We start from the raw sequence: 25,611 nt of genomic DNA on the forward strand, positions 1-25,611 counted from the left end.
CACTCAGGAGGGGGGTGTTAACTCGGCATCAGCTCTGCCCCATGCCCTTTAGCTGGGTCAGGCTCTGAGCAGGGGGCCAAATTAACACAGGGGATCTCTGCCCCCCTCTAGTGGCTGCACCCCAGAGGCTTAGGGGTTGCCTGGAGCCAGTGACCCACCTGGGCTCAGCTTTTAGCTCAGACACCAGAGGTTCAGGGGTTTCAAGCCAGCGGGCCAGGGTTCAATCCCTGCTGACGACCCACGCAGGGGCATCGTGTTACACTTGTGTAGCCCTCCTGTGAGCTCTGAATCAGCTGCCATGTCCTGCCCCAGAGGTGACTGATTCAGTGCGGGGCAGGCGTCCCTCTGGCCTGGGAAGCCCCTGGAGCCCCTTTGGAAAGCAAACAGGTGACCCACTGTATTGTAACTGCAGCCATGGGGCTGCCCTTCCCTCGGCCCTTCTCCTAGGGGGACAGCTCCACTGGCAGAGGAAGGTGAAGGCCCTGCCCAGCCCCTACGGGAACAAGGCCCCGTCAGCGGAGGTGGAGATGACGGCTTACGTGCTCCTGGCCTATCTCTCCCTGCCCAATGTGTCTGCTGCCGACATGGCGACCGCCACCCAGATCGTCCGCTGGCTCAGCAAGCAGCAGAACCCCTACGGGGGCTTTGCTTCCACACAGGTAACACCCCTGCCCTCAGGGCAAATGAGCGCGGGGGCCCTGGTGCAGGAAGGGGCCAGGAGCTGCATCTCCACAGCTGAGCCAGGCCCTTCCTGGGAGAGGGAGTCCTGGGTGCCGAGCCCCCTGCCCTCAGGGGCCGGGAGCCGGGGTCTCGATGTCAGCGCCCCAGCAGGTCCCGATGCTGCCGCAGTGAGTCTGAGCCGGGCTCCTCTCCCCAGAGCGTGACAGCAGCTCGGTGACTCTCTTTCCCCAGGACACGGTGGTGGCCCTGCAGGCCCTGGCCAAATACGCAGCCCTGACGTACAGCACGAGCGGGGCTGTGTCGGTGACAGTGAGCTCCCAGGCCGGGGCCCGGCAGCAATTCCACGTGGAGAACGCCAACCGGCTGGTGCTGCAGCGAGCGGCCCTGCAGGAGATCCCCGGCCAGTACACAGTGCGGGCCAGCGGCGAGGGCTGTGTCTTTGTGCAGGTGAGTGCAGAGGCCCCTGGGGACCAGCCGGCCCAGCGGTGACTGGCTGTGACCTGGCACTGCCCCACGGCACCTGGCTCTGGGCCCAGGCTCTGATCTGCTGTGGCAGGACGCAGCAGGCTCTTCCTCAGCCCTCCTGCTTTTCTCCCAGCTGACTCTGCGCTACAACGTGCCGCCCCCAAAGAGCGCCGTGACCTTTGACCTGCGGGTGGAGACGGAGCCGAAGGAGTGCACCGAGAGCGCCAGATCCCACTTCGGCCTCGTCCTGCACGCCCGGTATGAGCCCCAGCCCCCCACCCATCTGGGTCTGAGCTCCTGGGGGCAGGGACAGGCCCCAGGCAGTAGGGAAATGGCCGGGGCAGAGCCGCCCCACTGCAGGGCCGGGGCATGGCTGGAATCGCTGTGGGAGCCATCCACCCCCAGGGCTCGGGGCAGAGGCAGGGGGCCCCTTGGAATGTGCCAGGGGCTAAAGGGCTGGTCCCGGGGCTGATCTAGAACAGACAGTCAGCTCCCAAGACACTCCTGGGCCCGGGGCCCCTTGTCTGGGGAGCTCAGGGCTGGCCGGGGGCTAGCGGGGCTCACGGCCCAGAGTAGGCAGAGGGCATTAGAGACACTGGCAGAGCTGAGAAGACGGGAGGCCTCCCCTCCCTGTCCATCCCCCTGGGGTCTGTATCCAGGGCAAACCCCGACCTCAGCACAGGGCTCCTGTTGCAGGTACAGCGGGGAGCGCTCAGCCACCAACATGGCCATCATCGAGGCCAAGCTGCCGTCCGGCTACACCCCCGTCAAGAGCTCCGTGAGGCAGGTGAGCTTCCCAGGGAGGAGAACACGCTGCGCCAGTCACAGCGTGAAACCAGGGGCTGATCCATGGGGGAGAGCCCAGACCCCCAGGAGAACACAGATTGCAGCTCTGACCCCTGGGGGAGCTCCCCCTGCAGAGCCCTCCCCCCTGCAGCAGGTCACTGTGCAGCCCTGGGGTCTCCCATCCAGTCACTGAGCAGGTCCTGACCCTGCTTAGCTCCCCCAGAAGAGGACGCCCATGTCTAGACTCTCGCCCCTCCCCCAGCAGACACCCAGTGCGCAGCTGTGACTGACGTGGAGGGTGGCAGCCAGGCCCCTCAGCAACAGGGGCATTTGGTGCCCCATGTCCCAGCCCCCATCAGAGCAGACACTCCTGCCCCAGCCCCTCTGTTCCTGGCTCAGCCGTTTCCTCCCTCTGCTCCTAGCTGGAGAAGCAGCGTTTGGTGAAGAGGCTGGAGGTGCAGAACGACCAGGTGACGCTCTATCTGGACCAGGTGAGTGTGGGCGGCTCAGGGCTCCAGGGGGGCGTGGTGTGAATGGGGAGGGCGTGTCCTGCCCTGGCTCCACCCCCATTACAGTTGCTCTCGTGGGCTCTGTGTCACACGCACGGCGTGGGGTCACTGAAATCTCCCCTGCTTCAAGTGACCTGTTTCCATAAAGGACGGGGAGATGGGACCAGACTCAGCCAACCCCAGGGAGGGCCGTGAACCGAGCGATGGGGAGCTCAGGGTTGTGGAGGCTGGAGCTGGGCCCTGAGTGTGATGAAAGGGGTCACATTTTGCAGGGGGGTAAACAGGGATTCAGGGGGAGCCTTTTCTCACTGCTCCAGGCCGCAGGGGCAGAGGGAAGTGGGTTGGGCCAGTCCGAGCCTCGGGGAGGAGGGGGTTAGAGCTGCCAGTGCAGACGTTCAGCCCAGGGGCTCGCTCTGTCGCTCTCTCGGTAGCTGACGAAGGAGGCGGCGAGTTTCACCTTCTCCCTGGAGCAGGATTTCCCTGTGAAGAATCTCAGAGCAGCCCCAGTGAGACTGTACGATTACTACGAGACGGGTGAGTCCCGCCCTGGTAGGGCTGCTCCCGCGGGCCCCATGCTGCAGTCTGTGGCTGCAGAGCGGGTGTCCTGTCCTGGCTCCGCCCCAATTACAGCCACTCCTGCGGGCTCTGTGTCACAACCAGTGCCTGGTTAGAGGGTGGTGCCATTGGAATCCCCCCTGCTCCCTGTGACCCGTGTCCATAGCTGATCTCCCCCTGCTCGGGCCTGAGCGCAGCACTTGGGCAGATGCTGGCAGATGACCAGCCGTGGGGCCTGCGGGGGTCAAGCTGGAGACACCTGCTGGAGGCATGTTCCTGGGTTCGATCTGTGGCGTCGGCTCACCGGGAGGGACATGGGAGCCATGTGCTCTTCGGGCTCGTGGGGCGCATGAGGCTGGTGTAACTGGAGCTCTCCCAGCAGGAATGGCCGGAGCAGGTGTGTCACTCCTCTCCAGGGCCCCACACATTTACCCTGCAATGCAGCTCCTCAGAATCCCCCAGAATCCTTTGTGCTGGGCCAGGAGGTGGCAGGATGGTTTCCATGAGTGCCTGGAGTTCACAGCCCCACTCAGACAGTGGGGGGCGACCTCCCACTCCCTTCTTGGGGTCAGACCTGCAGGAGGGATCCCCTGGCGCTGGGGTAACAGACTCTGCCTGTGTGGGATTAGGGGGAGCGGTTCATATCCCCCCACTGGGTCTCTCCTCCATTCCTTACATCCCTTGCTGTTCCAGGTGAACACACAGAGGCTGAGTACAGCGCCCCCTGCGGCTCAGGTAGGTGTGATGTACCCACACACAACTCCAGTCCCTACAGCTTTATGGGTGTGGGGAGTCAATGGGCGGGAGAGGTCTGTGTGTGTTGTAGATGGCAAAGGGTGGGGAGATGGGAGCATGGAACCCACCAGGACCATGTGTGTGGGGGGAGAGACATCTGGGGAGAAGGGTCTATGTGGGGCACAAGGGAATCTGTCTTGAGGGCGGGGGGTGACTGTGGGGAGGGTCTTTGTTGGTGTTGGGAGAGTTCTGGGGAGCCATGTCTACAGGTGTTTGCAGGTATGTGTGGGTGATTTTGATCCTGTCTGAGGGGATGTTTGTGTTTGTTTAAAGCTCCTGATGCGAACACGATGGGAAATTCCCGCTGACACCCTCACCCCTGCTTGGCAGCCCCCTCCCCTCCCGAGAGTGCTCTGCTGGCAGCCAGACACCCCAGGATCGGGGCGGGGGGGCGTGGACAGGCTTTGTCTCAGCTGCTGCTTCCCGGACCATCTGCCCTATCCCCTGGCCCTGGGCTGGAAGGAGGCTGCAGCCCCGCGGTTGAGACATGGATTCGTAGCGCTTTCTTCGGCCAATGCCTCCCCGTTCTCTCTGGAAACATCCCACCTGCTCCCGTGACAATTCACCACGAAAATGAGAGGGACGGCGGAAGATTAGTGCAAAGAAAACGGACACCTTGGGCAGGGACCTACCCAGCTAGGACCAGCTGCTGGCCTGCTCCCTCACTAACTGCACTGCTTGGAATGGACAGAGCACCCAAGGCCCCTGCCTGACTCACTGTTTAGAGCCTGGTCACTTTCATTGCGTCAGCACCTGGTGACCGCCCCCTCCTTTGCCCCCTCTATGGTGGCTTTAGCAACCCTTTTCATTTCACCCATGCAGCGAGTTAGTAGTTCTCAGCCTCAGCTGCCTGGTCCCAAAGAGCAATCCTTGCAGTCCCATCCCCAATTGTATGTCACGCTACGGAAGCGGTCACTCAGTTTGCCGGAGAGGGGCTTTCGGAAGCTGTGGTTTATGCCAATTCACCTTTGCTGAGAGGATCCAGATGCAGGGAGGATCCAGGAGAGCGTAAGGCCAGAATTTCCAGGCCAATCCAGCTCCATTTAGATACCAACAGGTGGCCAGATTTCTCAGCCGTCAGCATGCCAGGTGCAGGTTGGGGGCTGAGCTCTTTAGCAAAGCTGCCCTCCAGCCAGGGGAGGAAGGCAACGGAGTGGAGTCCAGGAGTTTGGAGGCAAAGGACATGTAAGGTGCTGGCTTGTCCCCAGCCCATGGAGGAGCCGCTGCCACACCCAGTGTCTTTTATCAGGCCATTTTATTTCCCAAACATAAAGAAAACCAACAAAACAAATCCTCAGCCCATGCTCAGGGATTTCCCCCTTTGCCTCTCAGTCCCTCTTGCTTCAGGGCCTTTCGCAGATTCTTCTGTGCTCCTCTGACAGAGCATCACCTACCAGGGCATTTTGCCTGGTGCCCCTTTTCGCCCAGCACGTTCCCACTGCCTCCTACTCCATGAGCATCCCGTCCTTACTGCCAGCCTTGCTGTCCATAGCCCAGGTGCTGCCCCACTCTTTTAATTGGCCACACTGGGAGCCCCTGTTCTAGCAAGGGGAGCTGGACCTGCTTCATTTCAAGAGGCCAGCTGCCCTGGAACAGGGGAGTAGATGGGGCGGTAGCCACAGGGGGATAGAGGGAAGGTGTCTGAGTTTAGAGGAAGCAGTTGCCTAGTTGATGGAAAGGAGCCAGAAGAGAGTGATTTTGAAGTTGAGAGTGAGAGAAGGTGCAAAGGCATGGGTGGTGTGTGCACCCCCCCAAACCCCCGTTTGGGGAGCCTAGCCCCCTACCCCGCCTCTTATGCCCAAGGCCCCATCCCCACTCTGCCTCTTCTGCCCCCCCAACCTTGCTGTTGCAGGCCGTCACACCCCCACCTCTACCCCGGCACACTTCTGGGCTGCCTACAAACCCCCAGCCATATTTCGGACACATGATTTCCTCACCCATGGACTACATGTAACTTAAATGGACTCCCCCCACCCCATACATTTAATTGTTTATAGGTGTATGATTACACTGTAGTCACAGGAAGGCAATAGAATCACAGAATATCAGGATTGGAAGGGACCTCAGGAGGTCATCTAGTCCAACCCCCTGCTCAAAGCAGGACCAATCCCCAATTTTTGCCCCAGGTCTCTAAATGGCCCCCTCAAGGATTGAACTCACAACCCTGGGTTTAGCAGGCCAATGCTCAAACCACTGAGCTATCCCTCCCCCCATAAGGTTCTTATTTTTAACATCCCAGCACATTTTGGCAAGAGTGTGCGAGTTCCTAATAAAAGTTAAAGCTGAAACGTTTGTTTGACTGTTTGCTTCCCCATGTTGAATTCCAGGTGGAGCGGGAGGGGTGGGGTGGGGCACCAAGGTGCTGGCGTGCAAACCGCCATTGGCAGATACACGCTGCTGGCCCACCCTTGTCGTTACTTTCGCATTGGCACATAAACCCGAAATCCCTCCCACTCCTCTATTAGCAGCTACAAACATGGAGCCAGACACTTACCCGGCTCCGGGGCGAGTTCTGCCTCTCCCGTTTCTACCGCTGGTTCCCCAGCAGGCTGCTCCTGGGCGTTCCTCTGAGTGCAGCCCCCGGTTGTGCTGCAGTGGCAACAAAGCCTTCTCAGAGACCGGTATCATCTCCAGAGTCACGTCAGTGGCTTGATCTAGCTGCTGCTGCCGCCTCCGATGCCGATTCTGGGGTCAGCAGGTCTCCAGTTGTCCCACTGACAGCTCCATGCTCGGTGCGGTACCCAGCACTGAGAGACTGAGGCCAAAAGGGACCATGCTGATCATCTAGTCCAGCGGTTCTCCAACTGTGGGTTGGGACCCCAAAATAGGTCGTGACTCCATTTTAATGGAGCTGCCAGGGCTGGCATTAGACTTGCTGAAGCCCAAGCCCCACTGCCTGGGGCTGAAGATGGTGGGGCTAAGGTTGGTGGGGCTAAGGTTATAGGCCCCCCACTTGGGGCTAAAGCCCTTGGGTTTCTGCTTTGGCCCCCCCACCCTGGGTGGTGGGGCTCAGGCAGGCTCAGGCTTCAGGCCTCCCTCCTAGGGTCGTGTAGTAATTTTTCTTGTCAGAAGGGGGTCGTAATGCAATGAAGTTTGAGATCCCCTGTTCTAGTCTGACCTCCTACACATGGCAGGCCACAGAATCTCACCCACCCACCTTTGGCTGAGTTACTGAATTCCTCAAATCTTGATTTAAGTTACAGAGAATCCGCCATTTACTCTGCTTCAAACCACTAAGTGTCCCACACTGCAAAGGAAGGTGAAATCTCCCCAGGGTCTCTGCCAGTCTGACCTGGGGGAAAATTCCTTCCCAACCCCAAATATAACCATCAGTTAGACTCTGAGCATGTGGACGAGACCCACTAGCCAGACAGGGGGAAAGAATTTACTGTAGTTATGCTGAGCCCTCCCCATCTAGTGCCCCATCTCTGGTTGTTGGAGATACTTGTTAACAGCAGTCACAGATGGGCCATAGGCCATTGCAGGCAACCTCCACAAACTTATCAAGCTCAGTCTTGAAACAAGTTAGGTTTCCCCCCGCCCCCCCCCCCCATTACTTCCCTTGGAAGGCTGCTCCAGAACTTCACTCCTCTGACGGTTAGAAACCTTCATCTAACGTCAAGCCTAAACTTCTTGCATCCATTTGTTCTTGTGCCAACATTGCCCTTTAACTTAACTCCTCTCCCTCCCCGGTGGTTAACCCTCTCATGAATTTGTAGAGACCAATCAGATCTCCCCTGAGCCTTCGTTTGGTTAGGTGAAACAAGCCAAGCTCAAGTCTTGTCTCATAAGGTAGGCTCTCCATTCCTCTCCTCATGAGCAAAGTCCGAGTTGAGCTTACCTCAACTGCAGGTTTTTCCTCATAGTTGTATTTAGCTTTTGTCATGGAGTGTGGGGGAATCGGGGCCCTGCACCCCTCTTCCTGGGATTCACCGTGACTCTCAGCCAGCCAGTAAAATGGAAGGTTATTGGACGACGGGAACACAGTCCCAAACAGAGCTTGTAGGTACAAAAAGGACCCCTCAGTCAAGTCCTTCTGGAGGGCAGAGAGCTTAGACTTCAGCCCTGGGGTTCCCTGTGTTTCACCACTCAGCTCCAAACTGAAACCAAAAACCCCTCCAGCAGGCTCTCTCTCCCTCCCTCCCCCCAGCTCCTCCTCTAGCCTTTGTCCAGTTTCCCAGGCAAAGGTGTCAGCTCTCCCAACCCGCCTCCTGGCTAATGTTAGAGCCTCAGGTATCTTCCTTCAGGGGAAGTCTCCCATCCACAATGCAGACAGTCCCAATGAACCTCCCCGGCAACACTCCCAGGTCAAATCCGCCCCACTCCCTGCTGCGTCACACCTTAGTTAGTTGTAGTAGTTTAGTTTTTTTTAAAATTGTAGTAAGGACCGTTGTCCTTTCAGTTTTTCCCTGTGGGGAAATTTAGATGGCTGGAAAGTTATGCCCAGCTCTCCCGGTTTTAAAGATTGCCTTTTGTGCTGGGAGGTTATCCTGGTGAGCGGCAGGCATCCCCAGTATGTTTGTTGCCTCAGGGAGTCACACAGCCACAAAAGGTGTAATTTTTGCCTGGTCTTAAAAATCGAGAGCCAGAAAGAACCGGGAGATTGAACTGTGTGACCTAATGATGGAGAGCTCCCTCCGTCTGGCTTCTGACCCAGGCCAGGGGACTGTCTGCCCCCCATGTACACCAGTCTCTGAGCAAGTCAGCCACTTCAACCACTATAGCACAACACTCTCCCAGAGCTTCTAAGAGGAAAACTCAGGGATCCTCTCACAAAGACTTTAGGAAACGGAGCTCAGGTTCCCCAGATAGGGAACGAGTGAGACAACTACTTCAGCGCCTCGCCAGTTCCTGACTTGGTTCCCACAAGGCTGCAGCTTCCTCAGGTGCTGTGAACCCCAAGATTCTAAGGGTTCCAGCTCAGTAAGATCTTTGGTTTCCTCCATCAGGGGATCAAGGCGACAAAGGAGAATCATAGAATCATAGAATATCAGGGTTGGAAGGGACCTCAGGAGGTCATCTAGTCCAACCCCCTGCTCAAAAGCAGGACCAATCCCCAATTAAATCATCCCAGCCAGGGCTTTGTCAAGCCTGACCTTAAAAACTTCTAAGGAAGGAGATTCCACCACCTCCCTAGGCAACGCATTCCAGTGTTTCACCACCCTCCTAGTGAAAAAGTTTTTCCTAATATCCAACCTAAACCTCCCCCACTGCAACTTGAGACCATTACTCCTTGTCCTGTCCTCTTCTACCACTGAGAATAGTCTAGAACCATCCTCTCTGGAACCACCTCTCAGGTAGTTGAAAGCAGCTATCAAATCCCCCCTCATTCTTCTCTTCTGCAGACTAAACAATCCCAGTTCCCTCAGCCTCTCCTCATAAGTCATGTGTTCCAGACCCCTAATCATTTTTGTTGCCCTTCGCTAGACTCTTTCCAATTTATCCACATCCTTCTTGTAGTGTGGGGCCCAAAACTGGACACAGTACTCCAGATGAGGCCTCACCAATGTCGAATAGAGGGGGACGATCACGTCCCTCGATCTGCTCGCTATGACCCTACTTATACATCCCAAAATGCCATTGGCCTTCTTGGCAACAAGGGCACACTGCTGACTCATATCCAGCTTCTCGTCCACTGTCACCCCTAGGTCCTTTTCCGCAGAACTGCTGCCTAGCCATTCGGTCCCTAGTCTGTAGCTGTGCATTGGGTTCTTCCGTCCTAAGTGCAGGACCCTGCACTTATCCTTATTGAACCTCATCAGATTTCTTTTGGCCCAATCCTCCAATTTGTCTAGGTCCCTCTGTATCCTATCCCTGCCCTCCACCGTATCTACCACTCCTCCCAGTTTAGTATCATCCGCAAATTTGCTGAGAGTGCAATCCACACTATCCTCCAGATCATTTATGAAGATATTGAACAAAACCGGCCCCAGGACCGACCCTTGGGGCACTCCGCTAGATACCGGCTGCCAACTAGACATGGAGCCATTGATCATTACCCGTTGAGCCCGACAATCGAGCCACCTTATAGTGCATTCATCCAGCCCGTACTTCTTTAACTTGCTGACAAGAATACTGTGGGAGACCATGTCAAAAGCTTTGCTAAAGTCAAGAAACAATACATCCACTGCTTTCCCTTCATCCACCTCTTCTAAGTTGGTACTGGTAGAATAAGCCAGGCCCTCGGTACCTAACCTTTTGGTACCGCTGAAGATCAGGCTAACAGCTAGTGAACATTCCTGGGAATGCATAAAGCCTACGATACCGTCTGCTCCCTCTGTCACAATCACCGCTGGTCAGGCTGCCACCTCAGTACGGCCACCACGTTGGTACTGCAGGAGTTTAGCTTTCCACAGGGCCTTCCGGCAGCAGAGATGCCTGACTCACCTTTGTTTGGTACTGATCCATTTCGGTACCCAGATCTCCGGATATTCACCAATGGAATCACCACATTCTTCTACCGGAGCGCCACTTCTACAAAGTGACATGGACGGTGATGATGATGATGGGGATTTCTCATCAATCTCCCACATTTCAGTTCAGGGCTCTCCTCTTTGCTATCAGAGGAATATTTTTCTGGAGAATTCTAGAGACGGAACGTATTCACAAAAGAAACATTCAAGTTCCATTCTAGTGTTGGGGGCATCCAAGAGTGCTCCTACCTAAGGCACCTTGTACCTATGGCACTCTTGGGTGCTCCCACGTATGCCGTACGGGCCCCCTGATTGGCCATACTGGGATCCATGGGCAGCATACCAGCACCACCAAGTCTATAAAGAAAGGAAACATCTTGATTTAGTTAGTGCACATCATATTTGTCTGCAACACTGCCATTTAGAATCACCAGCTCTCAGGCATTCATGATGAGATATAATCACACCATAAGTCAAATATCCTACCCCAGTTTGGGACCTCAACTTAGTGCTTAGGTGCCTTACAGGACCTCCCTTTGAGCTAGTTTCCTTCTTGACTTATCGATGAAAATGGCATTTCTACTCGAAGAGTTGGGTAGACAAGGGATCTGATGGCATACCCTCCACCCCCTTCACAGTATTTTTTAAGGACACAGTCATATTGCACTGACATCCCAAATTCCTACTGAAGGTGTCCTCTGATTTCCACATTAACCAGTCTACTCATCTTCCAGTTTTCTTTCCTAATTCACACGTGAATAAGGAGGACGTATTACATACCCATGATGTCAAAAGGGCATTAGCCTTTTCCTTGGGCAGGACTAAGCCATTAGAAAATCTCCCAGATTGTTCATGTCTGTTGCGGACAGATCGAAGGGATCTCCAATTCCCAAGCAAAGACTCTCTAAATGGATCTCTGACTGCATTACCGTTTGCTATCAGTCTCCTGATCTCCAACCTCCTTCTGGAGTATTCACTTATTCAGCGAGATCTCTCTCTACTTCAGTAGCCTCTCTTAAGAACATTCCCATTACTGAAATATGTGGAGCTGCAATTTATACAACCCCCCCTTCACACCTTTTTGGAACATTATGAAATAATTTATGACTCAGCTTCTGAGGCTGTGTTTGGCTCGGCTTTTCAGTCTTCAGTTTTGGACTCAACTCTGAAGACCCCTCCCTCCTTAGAGAAGTGGAGAACTCAGACCAGTGGTTCTCAACCCCGGCCCATGGGCCGCTTGTGGCCCAATCAGCACACAGCTGCAGCCCATGTGACATCCTAAGGGCCATACAAGTAGTGTATCTATTGTGTGGATGAGGCCCACATAACATATAGAGAGCTGCATATGCGGCCCACAACGGTATATTTGGTATATAATGGTATATAGTTGAGAACCACTGACCCACAGGGACACTACTTGAAGGAGAGACACTCACCCTGTGCCGTAACTGTAGTTCTTCAAGATATGTGTCCCTACGGATACTCCACTACCTGATCTCCTTCCTCCTAGCTTCAGAGTTCTCTGCTAGGGAGCTTGGCAGTAGAGAGGGCATTTCACCTGCACAGCTCTATACAGCCGGCCTGGGGCTGGGGGCAGTGCATGAGGCGGGGTACATGTGCTGGTTGAACAGGCACTGCTCCCTAGAAGCTCATGTATGTACACGTGAAGTGGAGCACCTGTAGGGACACACATCTCGAAGAACTACAATCACTGCACAGGCCGAGTAACCTCTCCTCCCTCCACTCCTTGCAGGCTTTCTGCTTTCTCTTAATAACCTGGTTGAGATGCTTATTCATCTAGTCTGATCTGCAACCTTTCCCGATGAGTTTTTTCCCTTTCTTGGAGTGCAGGCTCCAAATAGTTTCTGCAACTCTGACTTAAAGTCATTCCTTATTGCCAAGAAGGCCAATGGCATTTTGGGATGTATAAGTAGGGGCATAGCGAGCTGATCGAGGGACGTGATCGTCCCCCTCTATTCGACATTGGTGAGGCCTCATCTGGAGTACTGTGTCCAGTTTTGGGCCCCACACTACAAGAAGGATGTGGATAAATTGGAGAGAGTCCAGCGAAGGGCAACAAAAATGAGTAGGGGTCTGGAACACATGACTTATGAGGAGAGGCTGAGGGAACTGGGATTGTTTAGTCTGCAGAAGAGAAGAATGAGGGGGGATTTGATAGCTGCTTTCAACTACCTGAGAGGTAGTTCCAGAGAGGATGGTTCTAGACTATTCTCAGTGGTGGAAGAGGACAGGACAAGGAGTAATGGTCTCAAGTTGCAGTGGGGGAGGTTTAGGTTGGATATTAGGAAAAACTTTTTCACTAGGAGGGTGGTGAAACACTGGAATGCGTTACCTAGGGAGGTGGTGGAATCTCCTTCTTTAGAAGTTTTAAGGTCAGGCTTGACAAAGCCCTGGCTGGGATGATTTAATTGGGGATGGGTCCTGCTTTTGAGCAGGGGGTTGGACTAGATGACCTCCTGAGGTCCCTTCCAACCCTGATATTCTATGATTTTATGATTCATCTGGAGTACTGTGTCCAGTTTTGGACCCCACACTACAAGAAGGATGTGGAAAAATTGGACAACATTCAGCGGAGGGCAACAAAAATGATTAGGGGACTGGAACACATGAGTTATGAGGAGAGGCTGAGGGAACTGGGATTGTTTAGTCTGCGAAAGAGAAGAATGAGGGGGGATTTGATAGCTGCTTTCAACTACCTGAAAGGGGGTTCCAAAGAGGATGGCTCTAGACTGTTCTCAGTGGTAGCTGATGACAGAACAAGGAGTAATGGTCTCAAGTTGCAGTGGGGAGGTTTTGGTTGGATATTAGGAAAAATCTTTTTCACTAGGAGGGTGGTGAAGCACTGGAATGCGTTACGTAGGGAGGTGGTGGAATCTCCTTCCTTAGAAGTTTTTAAGGTCAGGCTTGACAAAGCCCTGGCTGAGGTGATTTAGTTGGGGATTGGTCCTGCTTTGAGTAGGGGGTTGGACTAGATGACCTCCTGAGGTCCCTTCCAACCCTGATATTCTATGATTCTATGATTCCTCCTCCACATTCAGATCCCGGAGTTCTTCAGTCCAGCCCACTTCCCCAGCTCATTCCCTTATGTTTTTCAAGTTTGCTCTTTTGAAATCATGGCCCCTAGTTGCAGACCTATTTTTGTTTATCCTTCCATTTAGTTTGAAGTGAATTAACTCATGATCACTCGAACCAAGGTTGTCCTCTACAACCAGCTCTTCTGTGAGGTTCCCGCTAGTGATTAATACTAAATCTAAAATGGCATCCCCTCATGCTGCTTCAGTGACTATTTGGTGAAGAAATCTGTCAGTTTATTACATTCATGAATTATTAGTACCTACTATTATTAGTAGCACTTCTCCTGTAATCGGTATCTGGGAAATTAACATCTCCCGTATCACACAATCCCCAGTCGTATTCATTTTATTACAAATATTAAAGAGGTCTCTATCCATACCACAATCAGATCCTTGGGGTCTGTAGCAGACCCCAAGCAATGTTCCAGTGGAGTTCCCTTTCTCCCCCAAAGTGATTTTGACACAAACAGATTTGGTATTATTCATTTCATCATTTCAAATTTGTTTACACTCTACCACATCATTAATATACCATGCAACGTCTCCATCCTTACCCTTATTTCGGTCTTTCCTGAACAGGACATACCCTTCAATCCCCATATTCCAGTTATGACTACCATTCCACCATGTTTCCATGATTCCAATAATATCTGGTTTCACTTCCTGCATCAGTCATTCTAGTTCCTCCATTGTGTTACCCAGGCTCCAGGCATTGTTGCTTCTGCTTGGTTTCACCCAGATTCCTCACTCAATTACTAATGGTCATTTTACTGCCAGTACTGCCTACCTGACTGTTACAGTCATTGGTATTGGCACTATCTTTCCTTTTCATGTCCATTCTCCTACCCTCTGTTGTTCCTTTCTCCATTGCCGTATTCTCTTTTACTTGATTTCCTTCCCACTCAGTATTAGAATCAGGCGTGGAGGTTACATGAGCATTTCCAGATTGTCTCCCCCAAGTTCCTAGTTTAAAATTCTTTTAATCAGTTGTGCCAACTTTCATGCCAGAAATCTATTTCTCTCCCTTCTCAGGTGGAATCCATCCCATGAGAACAGTCCTCTGTCCGTGAATGCCTCCCAGTGGATGAACATCCCAAAGTCCTCCTAATAGCACCCCTGCCTGAGCAATCTGTTGATCATCATAATCTTCGCTCTCCCACTCTAGGGACAGGTAAAATCCCACTGAAGATCACCCGAGCCCATTTCTTTAAGCATCTTCCCCACCCAGCCTGGCATATTCTTCCTTGATGTGTCCCAGCGAGAATCTAGCAATATCATTTGTTCTCACATGAAGGACAATCGGTGGATTCTTTCCCATTCCCATTAGGATCCTCTTCAGCCTCAGGTCCACATCCCTTATCTTAGCCCCTAGCAGACAGCACATCCCTCTGTGCTCCAGATCAGCTCTGGTGACAGGCCTGTCTGTTCTTCTTAGTAGGGAGTCCCCAGTCATATAGTTGGTGCAATTCTCCAGCCTTCCCCCTTCTGTTCTGGCGGCAAGTGCTCATCTTCTGTTCTCTCTTGCAATCTTCTGTGGGTCATCCTGTATCCTCCTGGGGCTCCAAACTCCAGCCATCTCCATTGACTCTTCCCCTTTTCTTGGAGAGCTAGCTGCTCTTCTCTTCTTCCTTGACTTCCCACCTTCTTTTACCGCTTGCCCCGTCCCTTCATCTTCCAGCACTGCCAACCTGTTCCTCAGCTCCATTCCTCCTTCGCTAGCTGGTCTTTCCTCTGCCTTGTTCTCGTAGTCACATGCTTCCGCGGCCACTTTCTTCACCCAGCAGTATCCCCTCACAGTTCTCTGGCCCAGCTTGCATCTGCCAATCTTGAGGTTTCCCTTCAGCCTCCTCTCTCCTTCCCTCCATCATCTGCTCAAATCCCCTTCAAAACTCAACCATAGTTTCTAGCTGTGTCTCCAAACCTCGGCTCTTTTCTTCCATCAGCTCTATCAGGCGGCACCTCATACAAACGCAGCTCTTCTCAGGTACCTGCTCCAGGATAATGCACATCCTGTCATCTTGTCTCTTCCATTCTTTGGGTCACTATCACTGTGTCATAGCCTTCCCGTCAAGAAGGAAGCAAGCAAACAAACAAACCACCATACACACCTTCCCCTTACAAATTCCCACCTAGTTTTCAGCCCATTTGAACCCTGTGCCACTGGCTGGCTAGTTGGCCCATGGGCAGCAGGTATTGTAGGCCAGGAAAGGCTAAGCCTCCACAAACAGCCAGCCATGGTCCCACCCATGCTTCACCTTCAGCTCTTCCCCCATGGCCCCAGCCCAGGCTGCTCCTCTTCCCAGAAGCATGCGGGGGCTGGGGCTGGGGCTAGGGCTAGGGCAGGCCGGCTGGTGGCCCAGGACTCAGGGCGGCTGGGGCTGGTGCTTGGGCCGGCCAGGACTGGGCCTGCCTCGCGCTCCGGGGCTAGTTCTGCCTGGTCTCTGGCACTCAGGCCGCCCAGTGCTTTGGGACTGGAGGCAATCGGGCAGGCCGGCCTGGGGTTGGGGGCACTCAGGCAGGGTGGCCTGGGGCTGGGCCGGGATGGCCTGGGCCAGTCAGCAGGCCGGGACTCAGGGCAGCTGAGACAGGGCTCCTCCAGCCGCAGTGCGGGGCTCGGGGCTCTGGGAGGGGCGGGGCGTGGCCTCAGGCGGAAGGGGCAGGGGCAGGGCCAGGAGCTAGCCTCCCGGAAAGGGCGGTTCATGCACCACCTATGTTGGCTGCCTTTTTAGGCCCGCATCCAGTCAAGGTTCAGGTGTGCTTCTCTCACAACACACTGCACCCTACCAGACTTTGCAAAAGGAAAACAAACCAGCGAGCAAGCAAACACTCTCAGGAACTCACTCGCTGCCCCTAAGGACCAGGGGCTTGCCAGCCTTCTCCTCCCACATTGCTCCACTCAACCTCCCGTTTTCAGCTCTATTTACTGGCTCCTGCGCTGCCGCTGCACCCAGTCAAACTCCTCGGAGCAGGGTGACGGTGAGTTTCCAGAAGTGCAGTCGTCATCCCTGAGCCACTTAATCCTCTCCCTGCACCGGGCACCTGGCGGGTGCATCCCCACCGCTGCCAGCTTCTTCGCCATTAGCTGGTCGTTCCTGGAACTCTTGTTCAAGTTGAACAGTTTGCTACGCTTCACCCCAGAGATTCACCAAAATCTGTCTGTGCACCCCCTGCACCCAGGAAGCAGGGCATTCGGCAAAGGGCTTCTGGTCAGTGGCTATTGCAAATGCAGAACTATTGGTGATGGGTGGGGCCCCCTTTTGGGGAGGCTAGTCCCCGGCTCCACCCTTTCCTCTGTCCTCTCCCCCACCCCCCAGCCACAGCCAGAGCCCAAAGCGCCCTACCACTCCTGCAGCTGGAGCCCTGAGACCCTTTGCCTTCCCCTGCGTCCAGAGCCACAAGCGCCCCCCACCCTCCGCCCAGAGGAGCCCTGGACCAGCTGGAGCCCTGAGCCCCTACCCCTCCCATGGCCAGAGGAGCCCCGGGCCAGCTGGAGCCCCTCCCCTCCCCTCCCCCAGCTGCGCCTCCCCAGACCCCAAGCCGCCCTGCGGGAAAAGCTCTTGTTTCGTCTCTCTTCCAGAAGAAGAACCTGAGCTGTTGATATGAGCCATGCAGGTTCCGGGGTGGCTGAGGAGGCGGTATGTGTCACTCAGCTTCCTGGGTTCAGGGAGATTACTGGTGAACCCAAGAAGCTGAATAGCAGATACCGCCTCCTTGGCCGCCCTGGAACCTGCATGGGGCATAATAATGAGCAAAAACTTTGCCCACCCAACCTGCAACCAGCGGCCACAGCTGTGCCACCGCCCATGTGCAGAACATTCCCTGTGTTTGCAGCTCAGCAGTCAGAATAAAAAGGGAGGATTAAATGCTGAGCTGCTGTACTTGAATGGGGCGGGGCGGGGGTGCTTCCATTTCCTGGGAGTTGATTGGCTGCCTTTGGGATAGAGAGGACACAGGACAGACTGTCTTTTGTTGGGAATAACACAGTGAAGGAAGGGACCTGTTCAGCCTGGAGAAGGGAGAGAGACACGTGTCTTCACCCGAGAGAGGTGACGGCCAAGGAAGCCAGAAGCCTGCAAGGGGGCGGGTGGCCCCTTGCTGGCCCACTGAGGGGAAATATAGCCGTGGTTTTCCGGAACCATGACAGGGGTTGACACCTTGCTCTGAAGTGTGTGGCACTGGCCGGAGACTGAACTAGTGGGACGGTTGGTTTGAGCCGATACGCCAATTCCTGCTTTCCTCTGCCACTAGTGTAAGCGGGGGAACAGTCCCGCTCTTGTGGGGAACTTTCCTGGCTTCTGCACTACCCCGGTGAAGTGGGTTAGCGAAAGGATCTGAGTCCTCGCTCCCACTTCCTTTACCCAGTGGCCTCCCTGCCCTTGAGAACTCCTCTTCCACTCTCCTGTCTGGCAGAGTCCTCGTAACCCCAACAAGGCTGGGCCCAGGATTCCAATGCAAGTTACTTAATTAACAATTAATTTTAAAAAGAATAAGGGGAAATGGGAAAGGTTAAAGGAAACACATAGCCCGCTCTGCGGCAGGGAACATCACAGACAGTGTCTCTGGAACAGTCTGTTCCTTGTAAGTCCCAGGCCCCTTCTCAGGCCCTGGCTGTGCTGCAGGGATGCTTTGGGTTGGACACTTGCTCTGGTGGTGGCCACACGCTCTCAGGCTCTAAGTGGTAGGACCCTTCTGCCCTGTGTCGCCCCCGTCCTGTCGGGGTTACGATCCAAGCCTGGCCTGCAGAGCCCCTTGGGGCTGAGGCGTCTCCCTGTGCTGGGCCTGCTGCCCAGAGTTCCCCTCGCTCTCGCCAGCTGCTCACCGCACCCAGCTCCGGAGACTGCTCCAGGCCCAGCTCCACCACTCAGTCTCTGCACCGCTGCTGCTGCTGCCTCCAGCTCCCTGGGCGGCTTCTCTGGCCCCTCTGGCTCTGGTTGCTGCAGCTCAGCTCCCAGGACAGGTCTGCTCTCTCTGGGCTGCTTTTCTGGTCCCTCTGGATCTGGCACCGCTCTGCTCCCCAGCTTAGCTTGGGCCCCTGCTTAGCTCAGCCCCACTCTCTCTGACCCAGGCAAATCCAGCTCACATGGAGGACGGGACCTCCCTGGCCTCCTGACTCTCTGATTAGCCTGCCCGCCCTGTCATTCAGGCTGACCTGGAGCATTGGCCTCTCCCCATTGTTCCTGGGGACTATCAGTCTCAGGGTCCTGGTTTCCCATAGACCCTTCCCCTTTTAGTACTGGGACCTAGCAACCAAAACACCCCCACTGAATGTTAGTAAGGGGGCAACAGTCCCCTTACACTAGTGTGAAGATCTGGGTGACAGGCTCCAAGCTTCACTCCAAAGTCTGTCCAGCTCCCTGGATTTAGTCAAACAAGCCCAGCAGTCAAGGAGCAAGAAACTGTCTGATCGGACTGAGGGAATCAGAGCCTAATAACGGAGGTGGAGTGGGGAGACAGTGAGCTTAAAATGAATGAAAGGAAGTAGAATGGCCACATGGTGGCAGAACAAGACAGAAGACAGCTAATGGTTGCTGTATTGTAGGGACCAGCATCTATCACTCCATGATGTTACAGCTTCACCAGTTCACCTAGCTCCAGAAGAGAAACGAGCTGCGTAAAATGGATGCAAACCCCCTATGTTCATCCCCGGTGTAACTTCTTTGAAGCTAATGGAATAGCACCAGGAGTCCCTGAGGCCTGGTCTGCACCAGAACAGTTACTCTGGTGTAACCAAGGCAGGCAGGAGTGTGACTTTTTTTTATCGGTATAGTTATATGGATCCAAACCTTAGTTAGATGCAGTTGTGCCCATAGAAAGGTGACTTATATTGAGGTAGCTTATTTAACTTCCTGAACCAGAATGAACTACACGGCTATAAGGACTATTATACTGTGTAAGTGTGCGCACACATACATGCAGATGTGCATGGGGGGGCCACGTGTGTGTGTTGGTACATACATGGAGGGTGTAGGGGAGGTTGGGTGTGTGTTCATATGGGGGTATGTGTACAGGGTGTGTGTGAGGGAACATGTGTGTGTCAGAACATATGTGCATGTGTGCGCACGTATGGGTGTCAGGGTGTGCATGGGTGCAGGTGTGCACGGGGTGTGTGCATGGGTACAGTTGCGCATGTGGGGATGTCAGGGGGTGGGGGTATGTGGCGGGGTGTGCCTGGTTGGGGTGTGCACATGTGGGTGTTGGGGTGTGCACATGGCTTCAGGTGTGTGAATGTGGGTGTCAGGGGGTGTATGGATGGGTAGGAGTGTGTGCGCGTATGTATTGGAGTGTGTGCAGAGGTATCGGTGTATGCACATGGGTGTTGGGGTGTATGCATGGGTATGAGTGTGTGTACGTGAGTGCTGGGGTTTGTGTGTATGGGTGTGCACACATGGGTGTAAGGGTATGAGGGCGAGTACAGGTGTGCACGCATGGGTGTCGGGTGTGTACGTGTGGGGGTGTTGGGGGGTGTGGGGTACCCGTGGGTATGTCTATGCATTGGGATGTGGGGGGTACAGGTGTACATGGGTGGGTGTTCACATGTTGGGGTACAGGCATAGATGCTTGTCAGGATGTGGGGGGGTACAGGTGTACATGTACGCATGTTGGGGCATGTGTGTTGGTACAGGCATGGATGTTTGGGCCTGTGGGGGTGCAGTGGGACGCACCTGGGACACGTGTAGGTACAGGCATACACACATGCGTGTCAGGGTGTGTGTAGGTACATGTGTACATAGAATCACAGAACTGGAAGGGACCTCGAGAGGTCATCTAGTCTAGTCCCCTGCACTCAAGGTAGGACTAAGTATTATCTAGGCCAGTGCTACTCGGTCCTGGGGCCGGTTTTATTCAATATCTTCATAAATGATCTGGAGGATGGTGTGGATTGCACTCTCAGCAAATTTGCGGATGATACTAAACTGGGAGGAGTGGTAGATACGCTGGAGGGGAGGGATAGGATACAGAAGGACCTAGACCAATTGGAAGATTGGGCCAAAAGGAATCTGATGAGGTTCAATAAGGATAAGTGCAGGGTCCTGCACTTAGGACGGAAGAACCCAATGCACAGCTACAGACTAGGGACCGAATGGCTAGGCAGCAGTTCTGCGGAAAAGGACCTAGGGGTGACAGTGGACGAGAAGCTGGATATGAGTCAGCAGTGTGCCCTTGTTGCCAAGAAGGCCAATGGCATTTTGGGATGTATAAGTAGGGGCATAGCGAGCAGATCGAGGGACGAGATCGTTCCCCTCTATTCGACATTGGTGAGGCCTCATCTGGAGTACTGTGTCCAGTTTTGGGCCCCACACTTCAAGAAGGATGTGGATAAATTGGAGAGAGTCCAGCGAAGGGCAACAAAAATGATTAGGGGACTGGAACACATGAGTTATGAGGAGAGGCTGAGGGAGCTGGGATTGTTTAGCCTGCAGAAGAGAAGAATGAGGGGGGATTTGATAGCTGCTTTCAACTACCTGAAAGGGGGTTCCAAAGAGGATGGCTCTAGACTGTTCTCAATGGTAGCAGATGACAGAACGAGGAGTAATGGTCTCAAGTTGCAGTGGGGGAGGTTTAGATTGGATATTAGGAAAAACTTCTTCACTAAGAGGGTGGTGAAACACTGGAATGCGTTACCTAGGGAGGTGGTAGAATCTCCTTCCTTAGAGGTTTTTAAGGTCAGGCTTGACAAAGCCCTGGCTGGGATGATTTAACTGGGAATTGGTCCTGCTTTGAGCAGGGGGTTGGACTAGATGACCTTCTGGGGTCCCTTCCAACCCTGATATTCTATGATTCTATGATACTCAAAGTGGTGGTCCATGGACCGGTGACGGTCCGCGAGCCATCGGCTGCCGGTCTGTGTGCACATTGGAAAAGAAAATTGCCGGTCCCCCACATCAGATAGCATGAGAAGCACTGATCTAGATCACCCCTAACAGGTGTTTGTCCAACTTGCTCTTAAAATCCCCCAATGGTGGAGATTCCACCACCTCCCTGGGCAATTTATTCCCGTGCTTAACCACCTTGACAGTTAGGAAATTTTTTCTAATGTCCAACCTAAACCTCCCCTGCTGCAATTTAAGCCCATTGCTTATTGTCCTGTCCTCAGAGGTTAAGAAGAACAATTCCTTCTTGTACCAACCTTTTATGTACTTGAAAACTGTTATCATGTCTCCTCAGTCTTCTCTTCTCCAGACTAAACAAACCCAATTTTTTCAGTCTTCTCTCATAGGTCATGTTTTCTAGACCTTTAATCATTTTTGTTGCTCTTCTCTGGACTTTCTCCAATTTGTCCACATCTTTCCTGAAATGTGGCACCCACAACTGGACACAAGACTCCAGTTGAGGCCTAATCAGAGTGGAGTAGAGCTGAAGAATTACTTCTCGTGTCTTGCTTACAACACTCCCGCTAATACATCCCAGAATGATGTTTGCTTTTTTTTGCAACAGTGTTACACTGTTGACTCATATTTAGCTTTCAGAGTCACAGCTGTGTTAGTCTTTATTCGCAAAAAGAAAAGGAATACTTGTGACACCTTAGAGACTAACCAATTTATTTGAGCATAAGCTTTCGTGAGCTACAGCTCACTTCATCGTAGCTCACGAAAGCGTATGCTCAAATAAATTGGTTAGTCTCTAAGGTGCCACAAGTACTCCTTTTCTTTTTTCATATTTAGCTTGTGATCCACTTCCCCAGATCCCTTTCCGCAGTACTCCTTTCCCATTGTGTATGTGTGCAACTGATTGTTCCTTCCTAAGTGGAGTACTTTGCATTTGTCCTTATTGAATTTCATCCTATTTACTTAAGACCATTTCTCCAGTTTGTCCAGATCATTTTGAATTTTAATCCTATCCTCCAAACCATTTGCAACCCTCCCAGCTTGGTATTGTCTGCAAACTGTATAAGTGTACTCTCTATGCCTTTATCTAAATCATTGATGAAGATGTTGAACAGAACCGACCCAGAACTGATCCCTGTGGGACCCCACTCATTATGCCCTTCCAGCATGACTGTGAAACACTGATAACTACTCTCTGGGAATGATTTTCCAGCCAGTTTTGCACCCACCTTATAGTAGCTCCATCTAGGTTGCATTTCCCTAGTTTGCTGATGAGAAAGTTATGCGAGACAGTATCAAAAGCCTTACTATGTACTGAGGTACAGATGTACATACATGCAGGTCATGGTGTGTGTATGGGTGCAGATGCACAGATGTCGGGTGTGCATGGTTATAGGTGCACACGTGGGGTTGTTGGGGTATGCATCGGTACAGGCATACCTGTATGGGTGTTGGAGGGTATGGGGTTATAGGCGTACATTCATGCATGTCAGGTTGTGTAGGAACAGGCAAACATGCAGTGAGGGGTTGTGTGTAGGTACAGGCACACAAGCCTACAGATTGAGGTGTGCATAGGTATGGGTGTACGTGCACAGATATCAGAGTGTGTGTAGGTACAGGTGCACACGTGCTTTTCGGGTGTGTGTAGGTACAGGCGTAGACATGCAGATGTCAGGGTGTGCGTGTAGGTACAGGCGCACATGCATGCCCGTCGGATGTACATAGGTACAGGCGCACCCATGTGGGTGATGGAGGGTGTGGGGGTACTGACATACACGAGTGTATATTGAGGCGGGTGGGGTACAGGCGTACACACATGGGTGTCAGGGTGTGTGTAGGTACAGACACACACACACACACGTTGCTTTAATTACAGGTAAAGCAGCAAATCAGCCCAGCGGAGCCTGGCCCTCGGTCCCACAGTCTGAGCCCCACCCGCCTGCTCCGGGCCAGGCCCCTGCCCCGAGCCCAGGGCGGCCCCTGCCCTCTCAGCGGCTGCTACAGCGCCCAGCGCACACCCTCAGGCAGCAGGCAACTCCCACTCCCAATGGGCTCACGGGCTGGGGGGGCGGGGCTTGAAGCTCAGATGCGGGGCCCAGAGAGAACAGGAGGCGGGGCTCTGGGTGGGGGCGGGGCCGGGAGGAGGCGGGGCTCTGGGTGGGGGCGGGGCCGGGAGCAGGCGGGGCTCTGGGTGGGGGCGGGGCCGGGAGCAGGCGGGGCTCTGGGTGGGGGCGGGGCCCAGGGCCCCGGAGGCGGGGCTCTGGGTGGGGGCGGGGCCAAGGACCCGGGAGGCGGGGCTCTGGGTGGGGGCGGGCCCCGGGGCCCCGGAGGCGGGGCTCTGGGTGGGGGCGGGGCCAGGAGGCGGGGCTCTGGGTGCCGCGCGGTGTCTCGCCCTGGGAGCCGCCGCCGCTTCCTAGTAAACAGGCGGGCCGCGGGGCCGCGGAGCCGATGTCCGGCCGCGGCGCGTTCCCGCTCAGCCCCCTGACCCCCGCCCCCGGGGCCGCGCCGCCCCCTTCCGCCCCGGGGCCCGGCCTCATGCGGGGCGCGAGCCCGGCCGGAGCGGGGGCCGCTGGGTACCGGCCCATGGGGCCCGCCGTCGTCCAGTACCAGGTGCGGCCGCCGGGCGGGAGGGCACTGGGGGGTTTGGTGTGGGGGGGCTGAGGGAGGGCACTGGGGGGTCTGGGGATGTGGGGGAGGGCACTGGGGGGTTTGGTGTGGGGGGGCTGAGGGAGGGCACTGGGGGGTCTGGGGATGTGGGGGAGGGCACTGGGGGGTTTGGTGTGGGGGGGCTGAGGGAGGGCACTGGGGGGTCTGGGGATGTGGGGGAGGGCACTGGGGGGTTTGGTGTGGGGGGGCTGAGGGAGGGCACTGGGGGGTCTGGGGATGTGGGGGAGGGCACTGGGGGGTTTGGTGTGGGGGGGCTGAGGGAGGGCACTGGGGGGTCTGGGGATGTGGGGGAGGGCACTGGGGGGTTTGGTGTGGGGGGACGTGGGGGAGGGCACTGGGGGGTTTGGTGTGGGGGGATGTGGGGGAGGGCACTGGGGGTTTGGGGTGTGGAGGGGCTGAGGGAGGGCACTGGGAGTTTGGGGTGGGGGCATGTGGGGGAGGGCACTGGGGGGTCTGGGGATGTGGGGGAGGGCACTGGGGGTTTGGGGTGTGGGGGGATGTGGGGGAGGGCACTGGGGAGTCTGGGGATGTGGGGGAGGGCACTGGGGAGTCTGGGGATGTGGGGGAGGGCACTGGGGGGTTTGGGGTGTGGGGGGGCTGAGGGAGGGCACTGGGGGGGTCTGGGGATGTGGGGGAGGGCACTGGGGGGTTTGGGGTGTGGGGGGGCTGAGGGAGGGCACTGGGGGGTCTGGGGATGTGGGGGAGGGCACTGGGGGGTTTGGTGTGGGGGGACGTGGGGGAGGGCACTGGGGGGTTTGGGGTGTGGAGGGGCTGAGGGAGGGCACTGGGGAGTCTGGGGATGTGGGGGAGGGCACTGGGGGTTTGGGGTGTGGGGGAGGGCACTGGGGTGTGGGGGGATGTGGGGGAGGGCACTGGGGGTTTGGGGTGTGGGGGGATGTGGGGGAGGGCACTGGGGCGTCTGGGGATGTGGGGGAGGGCACTGGGGGGTTTGGGGTGTGGGGGGGCTGAGGGAGGGCACTGGGGCGGGTCTGGGGATGTGGGGGAGGGCACTGGGGGGTTTGGGGTGTGGGGGGGGCTGAGGGAGGGCACTGGGGGGTCTGGGGATGTGGGGGAGGGCACTGGGGGGTTTGGTGTGGGGGGACGTGGGGGAGGGCACTGGGGGGTTTGGGGTGTGGAGGGGCTGAGGGAGGGCACTGGGGAGTCTGGGGATGTGGGGGAGGGCACTGGGGTGTGGGGGGATGTGGGGGAGGGCACTGGGGGGTCTGGGGATGTGGGGGAGGGCACTGGGGGGTTTGGGGTGTGGAGGGGCTGAGGGAGGGCACTGGGGGGTCTGGGGGTGTGGGGGAGGGCACTGGGGGGGTCTGGAGATGTGGGGGAGGGCACTGGGGGGTTTGGGGTGTGTGGGTACTGTGGAGGACTGGAGGCACTGGGGGCCCAGGTGTGTGGGGGGAGGAGCTGTGTGGAGCCCAGGAGTGGGTGTGGGGAGGAGGGCACTGGGCGGGGTCCATGTGTGGAGGGGACTGTGTGTGTGTTGTGGGGAGGGCGCTGGGGGGACCAGGGGGTGTGTGGGGAGAGTAGGTGCCATGTGGTGCTGGACAGGAGGAGGGCGGTGGCAGCTCCAGGAAGCCCCCCCCGCTCCCCTGCCATGGCAAGTTTCCTAGAGCCATATGTAGCTAAACACCATCCTTCCAATTTGCCCCTGCGCACCCTGCACCCCTCCCCCGGGATCCAAGCTCTGGCCCAAGGGAGGAAATGATTTCCAGTCCAGTGACCTGATGGGGTTGGGCTCTCCACCAGCTGGAGTACCTCTCCTGACTGGAGCTGCGGCAGTGGCCCAGTGGCACGGCAGCCTCTCAGG

The 25,611-nt window shown here is 55.4% G+C and overlaps 2 protein-coding genes across 3 annotated transcripts in view; both read left to right on the top strand.

The window, feature by feature from the left end:
- LOC140903746 (alpha-2-macroglobulin-like protein 1) overlaps positions 1-6,550 on the top strand; it is a 73,172-nt gene extending 66,622 nt beyond the window's left edge. Inside the window, exons 28-35 of the mRNA XM_078850681.1 lie at positions 448-659; positions 913-1,128; positions 1,280-1,404; positions 1,843-1,933; positions 2,355-2,423; positions 2,873-2,975; positions 3,690-3,731; positions 6,387-6,550. Of these exons, the coding sequence (XP_078706807.1) occupies positions 448-659; positions 913-1,128; positions 1,280-1,404; positions 1,843-1,933; positions 2,355-2,423; positions 2,873-2,975; positions 3,690-3,731; positions 6,387-6,550 (1,022 nt within the window). The remainder of the gene's footprint in view (positions 1-447; positions 660-912; positions 1,129-1,279; positions 1,405-1,842; positions 1,934-2,354; positions 2,424-2,872; positions 2,976-3,689; positions 3,732-6,386) is intronic.
- Positions 6,551-23,487: 16,937 nt separating this feature from the next.
- Positions 23,488-25,611, top strand: part of SMARCD2 (SWI/SNF related BAF chromatin remodeling complex subunit D2) — a 37,159-nt gene continuing 35,035 nt past the window's right edge. The window contains exon 1 of one of the 2 annotated variants that reach the window (XM_073326017.2): positions 23,488-23,735. In XM_073326017.2, the coding sequence (XP_073182118.1) occupies positions 23,574-23,735 (162 nt within the window). In that variant the 5' untranslated portion in view covers positions 23,488-23,573. The remainder of the gene's footprint in view (positions 23,736-25,611) is intronic. The other variant, XM_073326016.2, reaches the window with a different exon arrangement.

The sequence above is a fragment of the Lepidochelys kempii genome, chromosome 27, assembly GCF_965140285.1.
Source record: "Lepidochelys kempii isolate rLepKem1 chromosome 27, rLepKem1.hap1, whole genome shotgun sequence".
Taxonomy (NCBI): Eukaryota; Metazoa; Chordata; order Testudines; family Cheloniidae; genus Lepidochelys; species Lepidochelys kempii.